General features: G+C 45.1%; 1 protein-coding gene across 1 annotated transcript in view; it reads left to right on the top strand.

The window, feature by feature from the left end:
* Nucleotides 1–17,947, top strand: part of LOC138288582 (regenerating islet-derived protein 4-like) — a 61,728-nt gene that overhangs the window by 40,575 nt on the left and 3,206 nt on the right. The window contains exons 4-5 of the mRNA XM_069230086.1: nucleotides 4,608–4,745; nucleotides 17,069–17,183. Coding sequence (XP_069086187.1) covers nucleotides 4,608–4,745; nucleotides 17,069–17,183 — 253 coding nt within the window. The remainder of the gene's footprint in view (nucleotides 1–4,607; nucleotides 4,746–17,068; nucleotides 17,184–17,947) is intronic.

The raw sequence follows: 17,947 nt of genomic DNA, 5'->3' as shown, positions 1-17,947 counted from the left end.
AGGAAAAAAACCGCTCTGAAAAAAACTGCTCTGAAAAAAAACGAAACAAAAGGTTTCGGTATTTTTTTCTATTTGCAGCTCGTTTTCCTTTAAGGAAAACGGGCTGCAAAGAGAAAAAAAAAGAACTGCTTTATTTAAAAGCAGTCACAGACATGGTGGTCTGCTGTCTCCAGCAGGCCACCATCCCCGTGAGTGCCTAGACTCGCTATGGGGTCGCAAACTGCGACCCACCTCATAAATATTTATGAGGTGGGTCTTTGCGACCCCATAGCGAGTCGCAGAAGGTGTCTGAGACACCTTTCTGCATCGCGAATTGCGAGTTGCAATTTGCGAGTCGCTTTGACTCGCAAATTGCAAGTCGCAATTTGTGTTCTACCTACATCTGGCCCTATCTCTTTAGAGACTAATTGCATCTCACCAAGTAGAACAACTCCCAAGATACTTATGTGAACTGTCCAACAACTGGGACCCCTCCAAGGCAGTCATCAGAGAGAAATGCATTTCTCTCATATCCACCCTGACCAAGCAAAAAACCCAAGAAAGGGCCACACTACATATGGAATTACAGGTAGCTGAACAGAAAGATTCCCCCTCATTACAGGCCCAACGAAACGGAACAGTGATAAGGGGAAAACTGAATATCGTATATAAAATAGGGCACAACTTACTTTACTACACCTTAAATTTGGGGCATATGACCAGCGAAATAAGATAGGTAACTGTTTGGCATGCCAGTTGAGGGTCAAACCTGAAAAAGAATACATTGGTCATATTGATGTAGAAGATGAGGAATGGCAACGTCAGACATAGCCAAGATGAATGCCTTTAGAACTTTTTACAAATGACCACGCAGAAGCCTCAGACAAACTACAATATCTATTGGGGTTGACCTCCCACAGGTCACCAATGACCAAAATTAAGCTCTTAGTGGCCAGATTGAGGAGGAGGAGGTTTGGGCAGCCATTGCAGCCCTTAAGCTTGATAAATCACCTGGGACAGGCGACTTCACAGCCCAATTCTATAAAACCTTCTGCTCGGATTTAACACCACACCTGACTAAACTGTTTAATCATATAGCTACAATCTGCGGGGTCACAAACTTGGTGAGTGATGCCTTAATATCTGTCACCCTCAAACCAGGGAAAGACCCACACTATTGGGCCTCATATAAACCCATTGCCCTCCTAAATTTAGATGCTAAAATATACACCATGATACTTGCTACCACTTTGGAAGTAATATTGCCAGATCTGATACACCCGGACCAGTCTAGGTTCATCAAGGGAAGGCAAGCTCATGATAATCACGACGGGTCATTCACATAGTGGAAAAGGCCACTAAAAATGAATCCATGTGGTCTTGGTAGTAGTGGATGCCGAAAAGGAATTTGACTGCGTAAACTGGGCCTTCCTCTTCCAGACTCTTAAATGATTTGGCATATGTGATAAACCTATCACCATGGTCTAAGCCAGCTACGCTAACCCCTTCTCGCAAGTGCTAGTAAATGGGGTAGGCTCAGGTGCTTTCACTTTAGAAAGAGACACGACCCAGGGTGCCATCCTTCTCCTCTCTTTCTTGATCTCAGCATAGAACCTTTGGCTGTGAGAGTGAAGAAGGAGGGAGCGGTCCAGAGTATTCTGTTTGGACCCATTACCCATAAAATTATTTGCAGATTAAGTTCTAATGTCCTTGACATCCCCGGCAACATCACTTGGTGCTTTACAATCTGAGAGGGTGGCAAGATATTGCGTCAACCTCCATAAATCGTACCTCCTCAATTTGACTCTCCCATCAGCTGTGATGGAGATGCTAGCCCTTACGACCCCCTTCCAACGGGTCTAAAAAGACCTCACCTACTTGGGCATCAAAATTACCCCTAGTCTCTGATTTATATAAAGCCAACTACCCCTAACTCCTTCAACAATTTACGGCAGACCTTAAGCGGTGGGCCCCTACCTATATGTCTTGGCTTGGCTGTATTCATGCCATCAAGGTGGTGGTCTTGCACGATTCTTATATTTATTCCAAGTGCTTCAAATCGAATTAGAGCAAGTCTTTTTTTCAAACCAGCGTACACTCCTGGTCAAGTTTATTTGGCAGAATAGCAGAGCCCAGCTTCTTGTCGATTACTCTGTCAGCTGAAGATGTGGGAGGGCTCACTCTCCTGGACTATTTCTCCTATTATAAGGTGGCCCACTTGAGGGTAATCACAGAATGGCCCCTACGCAAGTCAGACAAACATTGGCTGAATATGGACCGGGAGACAGGCTGATATATCTGGGACCTCTTATGGAAGCCCAGACTGGACTGACACATCAACGTTTACTAGGCACACCAACTAGAACAAGTCTGAAAATCTGGGATGACGTGAATTGTTCAGCATCCTGGGCTATATTCCCCTCTCCATTTACAGCTATCCATTTCAACCCGTCATTTCCCACAGCACACCCGCAGGGACCCTTCGATAGGTGGAGGGAGGGTGGCTGTCTCATGCTTTCAGATCTATTTCATGGCTAGGGTATCCTTACCTTTGGGAATTGTCACTGGAATTTGGGTTACCACAGTCAGAGAGATACCATTAAAGGCAACTAAAACATTGGGTACTCCACGCTCTCCCCAATTAAAAAAAATGTTGGACACCCGAGGGGAACAGATTTAAGCAGCCTGCCCTTGATGTGCAAGCCCAAGTGGGGCATGCTACCACATGGTAAGGGATTGCCATGAATTAAAGGACAACTGGGACAGAGTAGCCTACCTTCCCCAAAAAGGTAACTTCTGGGCTTTTTGCCCGACTGAAGTTCAAAACTAGGGGGCACATTTATCAGAAAGTCATAGGGAAAGGGCAGGAATGTGCGGTATCTAACATTATACCACAGATTGATGCCTTGCCCCAGTGCTGGCGCACAATATATTGCCTAGCACCAACGCAGGCACTCTTGCACCATGGTGCAGGATTGTGTTTGTGCAGGAAGGGGCACAAAAACAATCCCCTAAGGCATTTTCCTATTTCTATGAAAGAGGAAAAAATGCAGAGAAATATACGTTACACCTCACTGGGGAGGTATAGCAGTTTGGTGTATTCCTAAGTCTACCAATTATGATAAATCTTGGAATGGCTCCAAATCCATGCGTTTTGCAAGGGAACAACCACGCACCACCCATGGAACACATCCTTTGGGTAGAGTAACGCAACACAGCAGTTTAGGCTGGGTTGCATTACTCTGGATTTATCAAGCCACTCAGGGCCAAGCAAGGTGGTCTTAGGTGGCTTGATAAATCTCAGTTTAAGTGTTGTTGCACGCTTGTACCCTATTGCGTGGTGCAAAAGCAATGCAACCCTTTCATAAATCTGCCCTAGATACACTGATCTAAAAAGTAGATTATGTACCACTGAAATAATTGAAGTGGGAAAAACTACAGACTATGGCTCCAGGAGCTTAAAATGTGGGCAGCGGCAGAAAGCTCGAGCCCCTGAGAGGACAAAGGCTACTGGACTTTGTAAGGGCTTTGGATGCATTAATACTTACAATTGAGGCGGTACAGGAAGGGAAGGCGTGGGGCTGCTGGGACATTATCCATTGGGGATCAGGGATACGGATGAACACAAGAGAGCAGAAACAAGAAGGAACTCTTAAAATTGATTATTATGATGTGCCTCATTCCTCAACTTCAGGATTCCGTCTTGTAATTGTTTGACCTGTGGCTCTTTTGGCTGACACCCTGAGAATGCCCCTCTGCTTCGCTTCCCTTCATCTCTGATTGCCCTCTTCGTCTCTCCCTCCTTGTAAATTCTATAAGTGGGATTTCTAGTCCAATGAGCACTATATGAAAGCAGCAGTGCCAAGATCAATGAGAATCTAAATGTCTTCTTGCAATTTGTAAGGATAAGGGGGTCGACTTTTAATTTTTTCCTTTCAGTTTTCTTACACATAGAAATCATTAATTGAGGTTCACTGCCAGGCACAGCTCCTCCGCTATGGTGGAGGAGTGTCGCCCCCGCCATCAGCAGCAGCTGCAAACATTTAACAAGAAAACGATAATAAACTATATTTACTATAGTTTTATTGTTAAAGGGGCAGGGCCATGGGGCGTGAGGTGCAGAGGGGGAATGCACAGCGCACTGAGGCCGTCTCGGGCCAGCCAAACACACATTTGCACTGGGCTCTTTCCAACCTGGCACTGTGTTGCTGGGTTGGAGATAGCAAGCAGAGGCACTCTGGCCAATCCGAACGCTGCTTTCATGCTGCCAGCAGCGTGAGAACAGCATTCGGATTGGCCGCAGGGCAGGCTTGGAGCCTGTGTCTGCAGTGGATGCTGAAGAGCGGCGCAACGGCGAGGAATTGGGTGAGTGTTTTTTTTTTCTTTCCCCCAATGTCCCCCTAACCCGCACCACCCACCCCTTTTCCACGCCATGAGCCGCTCCTACTCACTTCATGTCCTTGAAACTCATTTAAAGTATGTTAAAAAATGTATGTTTTTGTGTTATTAAAGTGAAGCTTCTTGCCTATTGCTAGATTTAATGAGCTTTTGTTTGTATGTGTGTCAATCATAAGAAAGGGATGGGTGGACATATCATCCAATGCGTTTTTTGTTTGTTCTTGTCACAGTTTGAGTGCCACAGCTATGGGTCAGGGGCCCATCTCGCCTCCATCCTTGATGATGCTGAAGCCAGGATAGTTGGCAGCCACATTTCTGCCTATCAAAAGGACGATGGTGTCTGGGTGGGACTCCATGACCCACAGAAGGTAAGATGTGAGCATGCATCACAATATCTGCTTAAGTTAATTGGACATTGAATTAAATGTTGTGGGAGTGGTGGAGTGAGGAAATTGAAAGTCAGTGGGATTGAGTGGAGGAGTGGGGTTATGGGACGGAGTAGCACAGGAAATCTGCCATGTAATGGGTGGAACTGAGGGAGTAGAATTGGGATTTTGAGTGTGAGTGAGCAATTAAACATGGAGCCAGTGTGGGAGACAGAGAATGCTCAACAATAATTGTGAAGCAGAATTGTTTTTTACTCTAAATCAAATTTTCCTTGCCACACTCCTTGAATAACAGCTCACTTTATATGCTCCTAAAAGGAGACAGATAACCCTGTTGCTAGCAATATTTCCTGAAGAAATAGAAAATATATTAGGGAAGCCACGGGGACCTGCCTTATTATCTGCAACTTTGCAGAAGACCCTCCCTCTCCATGCCTTCCTCCTCCAATATTCAAGTCTTCTCTGAGAAGTGACAGAGGTGGCATTTAATTACATATCTACTTGCCCATGGAACAGTTTGCTTCATAAATCTACTTGTCCTGTAAAACAATCTACGTGTTCCTTTGGTGCCATGTAGTGCGGCGACAAATTATGGCAGGAATCTCATTACATAAGAGCTCTGATCACAGCCCCTCTAATTATGTCAGGGCTAATACTATAGTAGGGCTTGAATACTAGCAATTTCTTATTTTGCCACCTTTCTGTAGAGCTATGTACTTGGGCTGGAGGCAGTGGAAAGCAATAGTTCCAGGGTTGGAATGCCCTTTTGAGTCTGTGCACACCTACTACCTTGCATGTTTTAAGGGTTCCTGCCAGCTCTTCTCTCATTTTTTCCCCATACTGTGAAAAGTTGGAAATGTACTTCATCCAGAGATGGTAAAAAACGTGGTTAGAGGAAAAAGTGAACTTGTAAATGCTCAACAGATTTTCGCATGAGCAAATCTACACAGGCATACTTGCTCATGTTAATATACAGCTCACAAATATTTTCTAAGAGTAGGGTTCCCTGGTCTACTTCTGTAAATTCTTGGGAATTTATGAAATACGTAAATCTGCACTGATGCAAAGACATATACCATGGGTCCTTTTTTATGACTTTAAGAACTGGGCCCCTAATTAGGTCTGCTGTTAACCAAGACCTTTTGTTTTGTTTTTTTAGTAAAGTTCTGTGTTTTTCTGTGGCCATCTGTTGTCTGGCTTCACCATGAGTGATAACAATCTGCTCTTTCACAAGGAGCATAATTGCAAAGAAAGCAGTTTTGCGGCATTAATCCTTTCCTGGATTCACATGCTGTGCATTATTCCACCATCTAGTGGTTGGGTCCGAAATTGTCTCTTTTTCTTCTTTTTTCCTTTTCCCCCACTTTTTGGCGTCGTCGACCACCATTTGGTGTTTGGTCCATCCCCTGCATGATGTCATATGGCGCCCCGGAAGTTCCTGTGCATTAGCCATCTTCAGATACTTTTTTCTGCCGTTAAGTCTGGAAGCAAAAGGAGGAGCTCTGAAGTTTTTTGAGACAACGTCGAAAAAATCAAAGCGGAATGGAGGTTTATTTGCAAGAAGATATCCTTGAACGAGGGAAATGAACATCGACCAGGAGAAGGAGAGCATACCCCGACATGGGATGCTGACAGAATGAAGCAAGGTAGGGGTCATTACAAACACCCCATTTAAATTCTGCCCAAACTGCCAACACAAATTTGCCCAGCGTGACCTACACAAAATCTGCCTACCGAAAGACCACAGAGACGAGAGCTGCGAGGCCTGCACCGCTTTTATACCCAAAACTCTTAACGCACGTTGAAGACAGAGAAAGGAACACCATGCAGCATTCAGTGCCAAAAACATCAGTAGTCACTAAGGGAATTAGGCTTATCCAGTGATGAAGAACAGGCCGGAGGCGCAGAGTCGACCCACAGGGGGGTCAGACAACAAACTTCTTGAAGGTGATGCCAAGAAAAAATGCCTGCCGAAAATAAATTGACAAAGGACGTCGAAAGAAAGCCTGAAAAGGTAAAGAGACCACAGAAATCCTCAAAGGAGAAAATCCCCGAGCACAAGTACCACAAGGCAGCCTCGACGTCCAAAAAAAGCGACAATCGAAGCCCAGACACAATCAAGAGAGCCCCAAGGAGCCTGGACCAGGTATACTGAAGAATGCCAGGTGGCCAAACAGGCAAAGCCCTCCACAGGAAAAGAAATCCTGAGGCCATTGCAGGAGGCACAAGCAACACCGAAAAAACGACCATCGATGATACAAGACGTTGAAAATGCATGAAGAGGTGGAGAAGAAAAGGTGTCGACTAGAGGCAGAAATGGCAGCGCTCCTGCAGCAAAAAAAATGAGTTTGACGACGCACTGAAACAGTTTCGAAGTCCACCAAAACCCTTGGCAAACAAAGACATTGAGGAGGAGGAGACTACAAGCGAGGCACTAGCAACCCTGGAGCCTCAGGAGGAAGAGCCTTCTCCCCCTGACGGCATCACATGCTTACAACAGGCTAGTGAAGAGGGCAGTGGACACATATGGAGTACCCTTGAAGAAGAGAAGGGAGACTCCTGTTTCTTATTGGAAACCCTCATGCCATCAAGCAAGCGAAAACTTTATCTCCCAATGTTACCCAGCATTCTGGACCAGGGCAAGGAGGCCTTCAAAGAACCTGCTGCAGCTAAGAGGGTGACACTAAGGGTGGAGAAAAATACAAACCCTCCTCAAAGAACCCCAAATACATCCAAGGGAACACAGTGGTGGTCTCTGTCATTGTCACAATGGCAAGAAGGAGGAGCAATGCACATGCCTCCACAGGCCCTCCTCCTGAAAGGGAAAGCAAGAGGCTGGACCTGGTGAGGAGAAAGATGGAGAGGGAAGCAGCAATGCAATGGCATATAACAAACTCAAAAACCCTTCTCAATAGATATGGCCACGAGCAGTGGGACGAAATCGAGGAGCTAATGAAAAAGCTCCCAGAAGGGACAAGAAAAGGGCAAAGGCAATTATCCAGAAAGGCAAAACCATCACCCACAGCTGCCTAAAATCAGCACTGGACGCCGCTGACACAGCCAGCAGACAGATGTGCACAGGGACAACCCTAAGGAGACATGTTTGGCTCAGAATATCCAGTATCAAGCCCAACGTACAGGCCTCCATCATGAACAAGCCCTTCACTGGAGAGCCTTTATTTGACCAGGAGGTGAATGAGTCCTTGCAACAGATCAAAAAGGACAATGAAACAGCAAAGGTAATGGGGGCACTACAATACAGAGACAGCTGAAGAAGGGGAGGAAACACCCTTAGAAGACCCACAGAAGGGGAACCTTTGCCTCAGGACAACAGCAGCAGCAACAACCCCCCCAGGAAACTGGCCAAGAGACCGGGTACTAGCAATGGCAACACACCACAAGACAGCCCTTTCGAGGGAGAGCAAGAGGCCAACAGCCCAAAAGAGGAGGAGCAACCAAGTGACTCAAAAATACCCCCAAACCTACACACAACACTGGTGGGGGGCAGAATAGCACAATACCCACAACAATGGGAAGAAATTACTACAGACAATTGGGTTTTCAATGTGATACGCCATGGCTACTGTATAGAACTCTCAACCCTACCACCACCAAACCCTCCAAAGAAGAAAAGATATCAGAGAACAGAAACAGAACTGGTACAACTAAAGAAAGAAGTGAAAGAACTGCAGAAACAAGCAATAGAAACAGTACTAAAGAAAGAATTAAATAAGGGAAACTACTCATCCTACTTCCTGGTACCAAAACAAAACCGTACGCCAATCCTGGACCTCAGATTCATAAACAAATTCATCCGCACACAGCATTTCAAGATGATGACCCTACAGGAGATAACCCCACTCATGGCAACCATAGACCTACTGTGCATATTTGCACATAATGGTTAACCAGGCACACAAAAGATAAGTAAGATTTTTTTACTCAAAGGGGTTCAGTACCAATTCAAATTTCGGAATAAAGTCAGCACCAAGTGCCTGGCAACAGTTGCAGCATTCCTAAGAAGGAGGGGGATTCACATCTACCCCTACGTGGACGACTGGCTAATAAAGGCACATACAAGAGAAAAATGTCAAACAGTGATCACAACCCTAAAGGGGCTAGGGTTCAGCATAAATCACCAAAAATCATCCCTAAAACCACAGCTGGAAAAGATCTTCCTAGGAGCAAGTCTGGACACAAGGAAACTACCCAGAGGACAGTACAGGCAATCACAGAGCGAACCCGCCTTTAACAGAAGGGGCAATCTCTGACAGTGAGGACAGTCATGAAGCTAATGGGCATGATGGCATCATGCACACCTTCATAACCCATGCGAGACTCCACATGCGACCATTTCAGGAATGGTTACGGAACAACTGGTCACAAGCCACCGGGAGTTAGGAGGATCTAGTGGTTGACATCAAAGGACATAACCAGGGGAAGACCTTTCAAGGCAGCAATCCCCTCAGTCACCATCACAACAGATGCGTCTCACAAGGAATGGGGAGCACAGACAGACAACTTAAGAATTCGAGGACAATGGATCAAGATGGATTCAATAAATCACATCAATTTCCTAGAAATGAAGACAGTGTTACTGGCCCTGAAAGCCTTCCAAACACAAGTATCAGGGAAAGCAGTACAAATCCAAACAGATAATACAACAACAATGTTCAATCTGAACAAACAAGGGGGCACAAAAGCTTTTACCCTAAGCAAACAAGCCCAAGAAAAAAGGAAGTGGGTGATACCACAAGGGATCAACTTACAAAAAGTTCACCTACCAGGAAAAGGCAGTGCTTAATTTGTAAATAGAAATGTGCCAGTGCCCAAAGCCCTTCTCTTAAACATGTGGCTGCAATTAAATGAAATGTGTGAGCACAGAATACTGAGGCAGCGTAATCCTGAAGCCATCTCAAGCCTCTTCAATCTATTTAAAGTACTCCCTGCCTCTTCAGCTCACTCTTGCAGCTTTCTGCTTTCTCCCATTGTGACGCTTTTTCGTTTTTCTCTTCCTCCGTCTTCCCCATAGTGTCTTTTACTCACAGTAAATGCTTGAGGCAGAAAAATAAGCGCCAACCCTCACAAATAAGTGCCGGTGCTCAGCACCAGAAACAAGAAGCACAAAGTAAGCACTGATGGAAGGACAACATAGAGGCAGAAAGACTAAACAGACAGTAAAGCTGCACACACAAATGGGAGATAAAACAATCTGAGATCTGGGACACACCAACAATCGACTTGTTCGCATCAGCAGAAAACAAAAAATGGCAACTCTTCAACCTCCGGGTTTCCACACACCAGGCAAAGGGGAATGTCGTATCACTAAACTGGTCAGAAAGATTTCCCTATGCCTTTTTTCCGATTCCTCTAATACTGAAGGTACTGGAAAAGTCTAGGGAACCAGGGACGAACCTCATACTAATAGTCCCTCAGTGGGCCAGACAAGCATGGTATTCAAACCTATTCAAACTGTCCAAGGGACAGATGATGAGGAACGAGGTAGAATGGGTCCTACTCACAATGCAAAATGTTCAAGTATGCCACCAGGAACCAGCAAAACACAATCTAGCAGCATGGCACCTGAATACATAGAATGTGGACACCTAAGCCTATTAGCTAGGACCATGGAAATACTAAAGGAGGCTAGAAAACCAACAACAAGAAAATGCTACACATCAAACTGGAAAAGGTACTATCTATGGTGCACATAGAATAACGCCCTAGAAGCAATATATAGACAAGAAATAGTAAAAACCTATCTTACATACCTGCTGGACAGCGGAATCTACTACTCTTCTCTCAAGGTACACTTATGTAAAAGCTTTTTTACAGCACCTGTTAAAAGAGGTTCTTAGAGGGATGCAAAAGAATCGCCCCTCCAACAAAGACACCAGCCCCAATGTGAAGCTTAAGCACAGTGTTGTCACTACTGATAACAAAACCATTTGAACCCATGCATAAAGCTGAACTCCAGTTTCCCATGTTGAAAATTGCCTTACTCATAGCTATCACATTGCTATGAAGAGTAAGCAAGATTCAAACGCTAACAATACAAGAACCATACATGCAAATCCACAAAGACAAGGTAGTTCTCAGAACAAACCCCCAATTCTTACCTAGTGATGAGCAAATCCCACATCAACCAGACCATCCAGTTGCCAGTATTCTTTAAGAAACCACAAACAGAATTAGAAAGAAAATTACATAACCTAGATGTAAGGAGGGCACTGATATACTACCTCCAGGAGACCAAGCAGTTCCATGAAGGGAACCAACTGTTTGTTTTATATCCCAAATCCAGTAAGGGATCTCCCATCAAAAAGGGGGCTATTGCACGTTAGACCATGAAGACAATCCAAACATGCTACGCATCGACTGGCAAACACCTACCACACTGACCAAAAGCACACTCAACAAGGAAAAAGGGCGCAACAATAGCTTTCATGGCAAATGTGCCCATAAACACTAGCTGCACAACAGCAACATGGGCATCCCCATACACATTCACAAAACATTATTGTGTGGACAAGTGGGACAGAAGGTACTACATCACCTATTTGTAAACTCATCATTTCACCCCAACCAACCTAAATAAAGGGGAAACCGCAACACAATCTAATGCACAGCATGGGAATACAGAAAAGGATTCATGCTGTAAAGCAAAATGGTTACTTACTAGTAAGAGTAGTTTTGCAGCCTGAAGAGTTTCTGGATTTCAGGGGGGTTGTTGGGCCTACTTGTCCCAAGGACAAAATAGACATGAAAACTTGTTGTCCTTGAACCCAAGCAAAATGTCCTTGGCGTCGGACTATAGGAATTGCACACTCGTGAGTGAACCACAGGGGGAGCGTGTGGAGGGCTCCAGGACCTGAGATTCAGAGTAGTGAAGATTACCAGTGCACAATTGGTTGCTGTGCATGTATTGCTTCTTCCCCAGAGTTCTTATCTAATGTGGAAATAGGAAAAGCATAGTTTGTTCTTAGGTGTCACCTACAGAGAACAGGACCACAATATGACTCCAACAACCACCATAATTTCATCAACTTTGTACAGTGCAAGGAATGGATTTCCCAAAGACCATCTCCCACCATCCAGTCATACCGAGGAAATAACACTGATTAATTGTGTCCTTGAAGGACCGAGTTGCTGCACTGCAAATTTCCAGTCTAAACCCCGCCCCCACCAGCCTATTCATAAGAGGCAGACGCCGCGTTTTCTGTTCAAACTAAAATATTTGTGGAAAGAAGAATGGAAGCCAGATTATGGGGGTCATTATGAACACGGTGGAACAACCGTTGTGTTCATGCTGGCGGTCAAAACACTGACCGCCAGCAACCCCGGAACCCCGCCAGCCAGATAAGGAACCTGTCTGAGAGCCGGCGGGCAGAAACATTGTTTCTGCCCGCCGGCTCTCAGAAAGGCTCGGCCGGGACATTGACGGCGGCTGAACCGCCATGTTCATAATGAGGGCCTATATTACTTAACAAATGCAGTCTTATTAAAATGGACAATTGTGGATTGTAAGGCTTCTTACCTTTACTTACTGGCTCAAAAGCAACAAAAAAGAGTTGGACAGAACTGAAAGCCCTGTTCTTGTCCGAGCAGATCAGGATTGCCCACTGAACACAAGCTACTGCAGGAGTGTTTTTTGATCCGATTGGGAATATCAAAGCCTATTGCCTATGAGTCTGACACAACATTTAAGGTTGAAGCAACTGCCCCCCCCATTCTCTTTGCTGTTGCTACTATTACGCTTATGCCAAAAGCCCCAAAGAAAGCTGTTGTGAATGCTGCTCTGAACCCCCCGAGCTCATACCGGTTGTCTAGCACTGTTTCCAGTGCGTCTAATAGCAATGTCAGCTTTGTGAAATCTATGGGGCGCCTGTTGTCCTTTCTTTGTCCCTCGAGGCCCCTCTAACCCTTCATGGCTGTTCTAATGTAGTGTGAGGCTGTGGGATCTATGCCCATCTGTGTCTTTGAGAAGTGAGCCACTGATGCCAGGTGGGCCTGCACCCAGGACTTTGTCTTCCTCTGCTGGTAGGCCCATTTGATGAAGCGTTCCACTGCAGGCGAAGTGGCCTCCGGATCCCTTGGTGACCTTAAACCCACTATATTTCCCCCTATGTTTACCAGTGAGCTGACATATTTGGTGTACCTCTTATGCATCTCTGGCTTGAGCGCATTGTGAACTAATATTGACAAGTCTGCTCTGCCAGCTCCCACAGCTCTTTTGGATAAGGTGTCATCGCTCGTTTAAACCCATAGCTGGAAGCCGCTAAATGGTGGCGAGGGCTGCAACCCTGACCCCCGACAGCGTGGAGTTGCATCGCCCGCCCTGGCATTTCTCCACCCGACACCGATGTCCAAATTCAACCACAGTGTCCCTCTCGTTGGTCCTCCGCAGAGTCTACTGGAGTTGCAACGCTGGAAAAACAGTAGTTCTCCAAACCACCATAAAGGGTCTCAGCCAGGCACACCCTGCTTCCTCCGTTTTCTCTCTGCTCCTGGTCGGGCGCTGTCCCAGATCGTCTTTCTGCCTGTTCGAGGGGACAGAGCGCTTTTAATTGTCCATCCCTGGCCCCCTGCACGTGTCCCCTGCTTCCTTATTGGGGGTTTGAATGACTCAGACACCCTCATTGGCCCCTTGCTCATCGTGCCTCCCCCACAACTGGGTGCTTGGGGGGGCATCTAGGGATGAGGGTGTGACAATTCCCAAAAACCGGTTTGACCGGTCCCTTCTGGGTCCAAGGCAGCTGTTATGGCGCCAGGCCTTTATGCCCCCTTTGGGGGTGGCCTTTGCTACTCCTACTCCATCACAATAGGGTACTGGCGAAGTACCCTGCCTCCTCCCTGCAAAGTGCAGAGCTCTCTGCCTTGGCCCAAGTCATAGCCAAGTTTTCACACTGCTGGACTTGGGGGCCGAACAGCCTTACAGCAACGTGCTATAGTGCGCTGCGCTAGGAGTATGGCAAGGTCAAGGAAGTGCGCCTTGTTGTTTCACACAGCCTGGGGAAAAGGCCAGGGTACAAACCTCCCACATATAGAGAGGGATTAAATCAGTTAATTGCGAGAGGCATGGAGAGATTGTCAACCAATAGTGCGCAAGGGATGGGCACACCCAGAACATGTGATCAAGATCGCCATCTGTGTGAGGCAGCAAGAGAATACTGTGTCAGCACCAGGAAAGTATCTATTGATTCTTTCGGGGTGAGGTAGGCCCTGGCAAGAGTAAAAAATTGCAGGACCTTGAACCGGGCATTATATAATACTGTTGCTGGTTAGGCCAAACGTCTGTCCCATTCCTTGTCACGGAGTGATCTGCTTAGGTCAGTCTCCCAGACCCCAAGGAGGCGCTCCAGGGGGAACTGTGTGAAGTCTCAGAGTGCCCAGGACAGCCAAGTAATAAGGTGGCTGCCAGCTCCCAGTGTATGAAGGTATTGGAGCAGATAATGAGATGGGGATTCTGTTGTGGTTATGTGCCATGTAGAACGTATCGCTAGCTGCATGGCATCGTGTGTAAGGAAGTGTCCATGCGGAGCACTGCAACAATTAACTATCAATTCATAAGACATTAGAGCGCCGTTCTAAAAAAAAAACACCCAGGTTTAAAATGCCACCCATGTGCCAATGTCTGAGTGTCACTGGCGAACACAGGCACCAATGACTCGGGGATCCACACAGGGGAATAGGCGAGTGGTCAGTTTAGTAGCCTGTAGGCTTCTTCTCAAGAACAAAAAAGCAACTCAGAGGAGGTTATGAGCAGCAGGGGGCCTAGAGTTGGTAGGATGAAATAAACTAAGCACTGCAAACCATCAGTTCACCCACTGGAGTTGAAAAGCTCAACATAGATAGCCCCACCAAATCCACCTCGAGTCGTGGGCGAGAACAGCTCATGCAAGGCCACTCTCTGGCAGATGTCCCTTCAGATCAGTCACCCAAAAGGCAATCCAATGTGCAGAAATAGAGACGGGGAAGACAAGGGGCAAGGTAACAAAATAGTACTACAGGCATGTCAAAATTATCATTTTAGATTCTGAATTGTGATGGAAATAAAGATGTTATTAGGATCAGAATAAATCAAGACACTTAACTTGGGGATGCACAAATGATAAATATTCACTGAAACCAGATTATCATTTTGTGCAATATAGTTTTGTCAGTAATAGTGTATGTCTGTGCAAATTTAGTGGCCATTTCAATGGACAATGTGCTGTCTGTAAATGACAGCGCGCTACCACGCAGTGCTCTAGTTGATGAAACAAATCACCTGCTTCATGTCCATTAAAACGAGGTGGGTTGCGAAACTTTCTTGTTCTAAAAATCGAGTCATGGTTTGGGAAGCACTGATCTAGAGGAGCCATTTGGAGGGAGTGAATATTGACCTTGAATTACCAATCTCAACTGGTTGGAGAGGTTGTGGATTGGGATGAGAAGCACTTAGAATTTACCATGGAAGCTTCAAAGAAGGCAGGCTGTCAGAGGTTCGTTCCTAGCCCAGAAATGGAAGCAAACAATTGAATTAAAGAAAGACTACACTACAACGATAGTCTTGTGAAATTGCATTTTCTGAACTGCATGTGTTACCCATGCCATTGTAGACTTTTTTTTAGGGACGTTGGGTTGAAAAAAGTTTACCGACAATTTTTTCAAATCTCTTTAGGGGCAGTGCCCTGATGCTGGTCAGGCTTGCTTGCCACACCATTAAATTAACAGGATATTTCTTGCATGCCCCCTCTGAATCCAGCTTTGTAACCAATGTACCTGAAAATAGTGCTATCAGATGCAGTATTATCCCCATTTGCAAAAACATTGCACAGGGGCAAAATCTCTTGAAGCCTCCATGAAAGGTGTCAGGTTTGTGTGCTTCAGTCACTTGCTCAATGCATTTAGGAGACTGTATTTACACACCACAAGTTTCAAAGATCTCCACAAGCAGAGGTCGGTCCTGCGTATCTCTCCTTGAGCAGAGGATCATTAGCCTTCCCTTCCGGTCCACGTTCTTCCAGGCAGGCCACTAGGGCAGAAGCTACTACTCTAGTCATTCTGAACTGAAATTTTTGTTGACACAGCGCTAAATGAAGGTAGTTGATGAAGCAGGATTTTATAGTTATTCTATATGTTTTTTCCCTCTCCATGCTTCGGGTTCCCTAGAAGCACCCCATTGACTACTTCAGGAGTGGAACGTGCTAACGTCCCAGGTATACCAGCGGTGACAACACATTTATTTATTTATATATTTATTTACTTCTTTATTTATGCATATTTATATAGGATGGACATTACCCAAAGGTGCTAGAGGGATTTACAAGAGAAATTTATAATTATATGGAAGGTACAGTTTAAGATAGACACATATAACGATAAATAAATTCAAAGGTTGAAAATACAGCATGGTAAATCATTACACACTAGGACCTGGTTAAAGTCTAATAGCTAAAATATCTTTGGAGGAGAAGAAGTTTTAGGTCCTTTTTGAAAGTTGCCAGCGAGGTAATTGTGCACAGATTTGGAGGTACTGAATTCCAGATTGCGATTGAGCCACCCAAGAAGGATTGTGCCATCACTCGTTCCTTTTTAAAGGACGGTTGTTCAAGCAGCATTGCTTCATCATTTTGCAATGGTTTTTGGAGTCGCCTAATAGCTTGAGTTGTCCACCAGGTAGCGAGGAGTGGAGGTGTGCAGAGCTTTATGGTTGATGCAGGCAGCCTTTGTGATGAGCTATAAGTGCCTGTGCTATATTAACTCCGCCATCTTGAAACTGAGTTCACAACAACTTCAGTAGATTTTTCAAAATGAACATGCATTGGTTTCAACAAATGCAGTTAAAATTTAGAAGGCATATGCCTTGGAAGAGAAAGACAAAACAGGGGACGTGAGGAGCGACAGAGGGCCTTAAGGTAAGTGGTGGACAGCGAGGTAGGGGTCCCTCTCCTCAGAGCTCCTTAGTATGTTATATTTTTCTTCTAATACATTATTGTATTGTATTGTAATGAAATAGTATGTATATAGCGCTTACTACCCCTGACGAGGCGTTGAAACGCTTTTTGGCGAGTAGCACGCTACTCTGTAACCCAACAAGAATTAGTGATGGATTAGTATCGGGAAATATGAGTACAGTTTTAGTATCATTATGAGTTAATTTGAGCCGCGGACATTATGTAAACAACCGGGGTTTTTCTCTTATTAAGGAGGTTAAGTTATGTTTTGAACAGTTATACGAGAGTTCTGTGAGCTTTGCCTTTATGATATATTTTATAATGTCAAGCTGTAAGTGATTCACTAAGTATCCCCCCTCTCTGTAGAATGGACGCTGGAAATGGAATGATGGGGCTTTGTACAGTTACAAGGCTTGGAAATCTGGAGCCCCACAAGCCAAAAAGGAGAATCAATTCTGTGTTGTTCTAAGTTCTGCCTCTGGTGAGTTAAACGACCCCGTTTTAAACATGTTTTTAAGTTCTAAGCCCTCTTAAGGAGAGCTGAGGAGAAAAGTCCCTCATTTAATGGCAAGACCGTGATCCCGTCCTCACAGTGAAGGCAGCTGATCGCCTCAAGACCTGTGTGATACGAAGAAAAAAACAGAAAGAGACAGCCCCACCGCCAGAGGACATCTGAACAAGACAGGGCTCCGTCAATGATATTGCATGTTCTTAGAATCATCGGATGTTCTTTAGGCTTGTCAGTAAAGTATGGCTCACAATTCTGGGTCAGAAAACAATACTCTGTAGTGGAGAAACATGCCTTTTCAGTTATGTGAATTAAACAAACTCGCTATATTTAAGTGGGAAATAGTAGAGTAGGTATTTAAAAATGAATAGAAATTCGAGTTTTAGCAGGCTGCTCCTCTTCTGATGTAATTCTTGCTTTTAAACAGAACTAACTCTTGTTCCCTTCAGGATGTTGTGCATAAATAGACTCTCAAGAGGAATTTGGAATTATGGCGGGTAACTTCAGGGTGGCCCTATAACCAGACGCACTGACACCGTTGCCTGGGATTGAAGGGAATAAGGGTCTAAAATGTCTTAATTTCACGGGAAAATTGAATTCCAGTTCGATTGTTCAATTTCCAGGGTGTCTGTTTCTCAAAAACATGTTCAAATGATAAACATGTTCAAATGATGAGCACTCTGAAAGCTGCTATGGGGAATTATATTATATTATTGAGATGCATATTTGCTTCTCAG

Source organism: Pleurodeles waltl, chromosome 4_1, assembly GCF_031143425.1.
Source record: "Pleurodeles waltl isolate 20211129_DDA chromosome 4_1, aPleWal1.hap1.20221129, whole genome shotgun sequence".
NCBI classification, from domain to species: domain Eukaryota; kingdom Metazoa; phylum Chordata; class Amphibia; order Caudata; family Salamandridae; genus Pleurodeles; species Pleurodeles waltl.
This window is presented reverse-complemented; position numbering and strand designations above follow the sequence as displayed.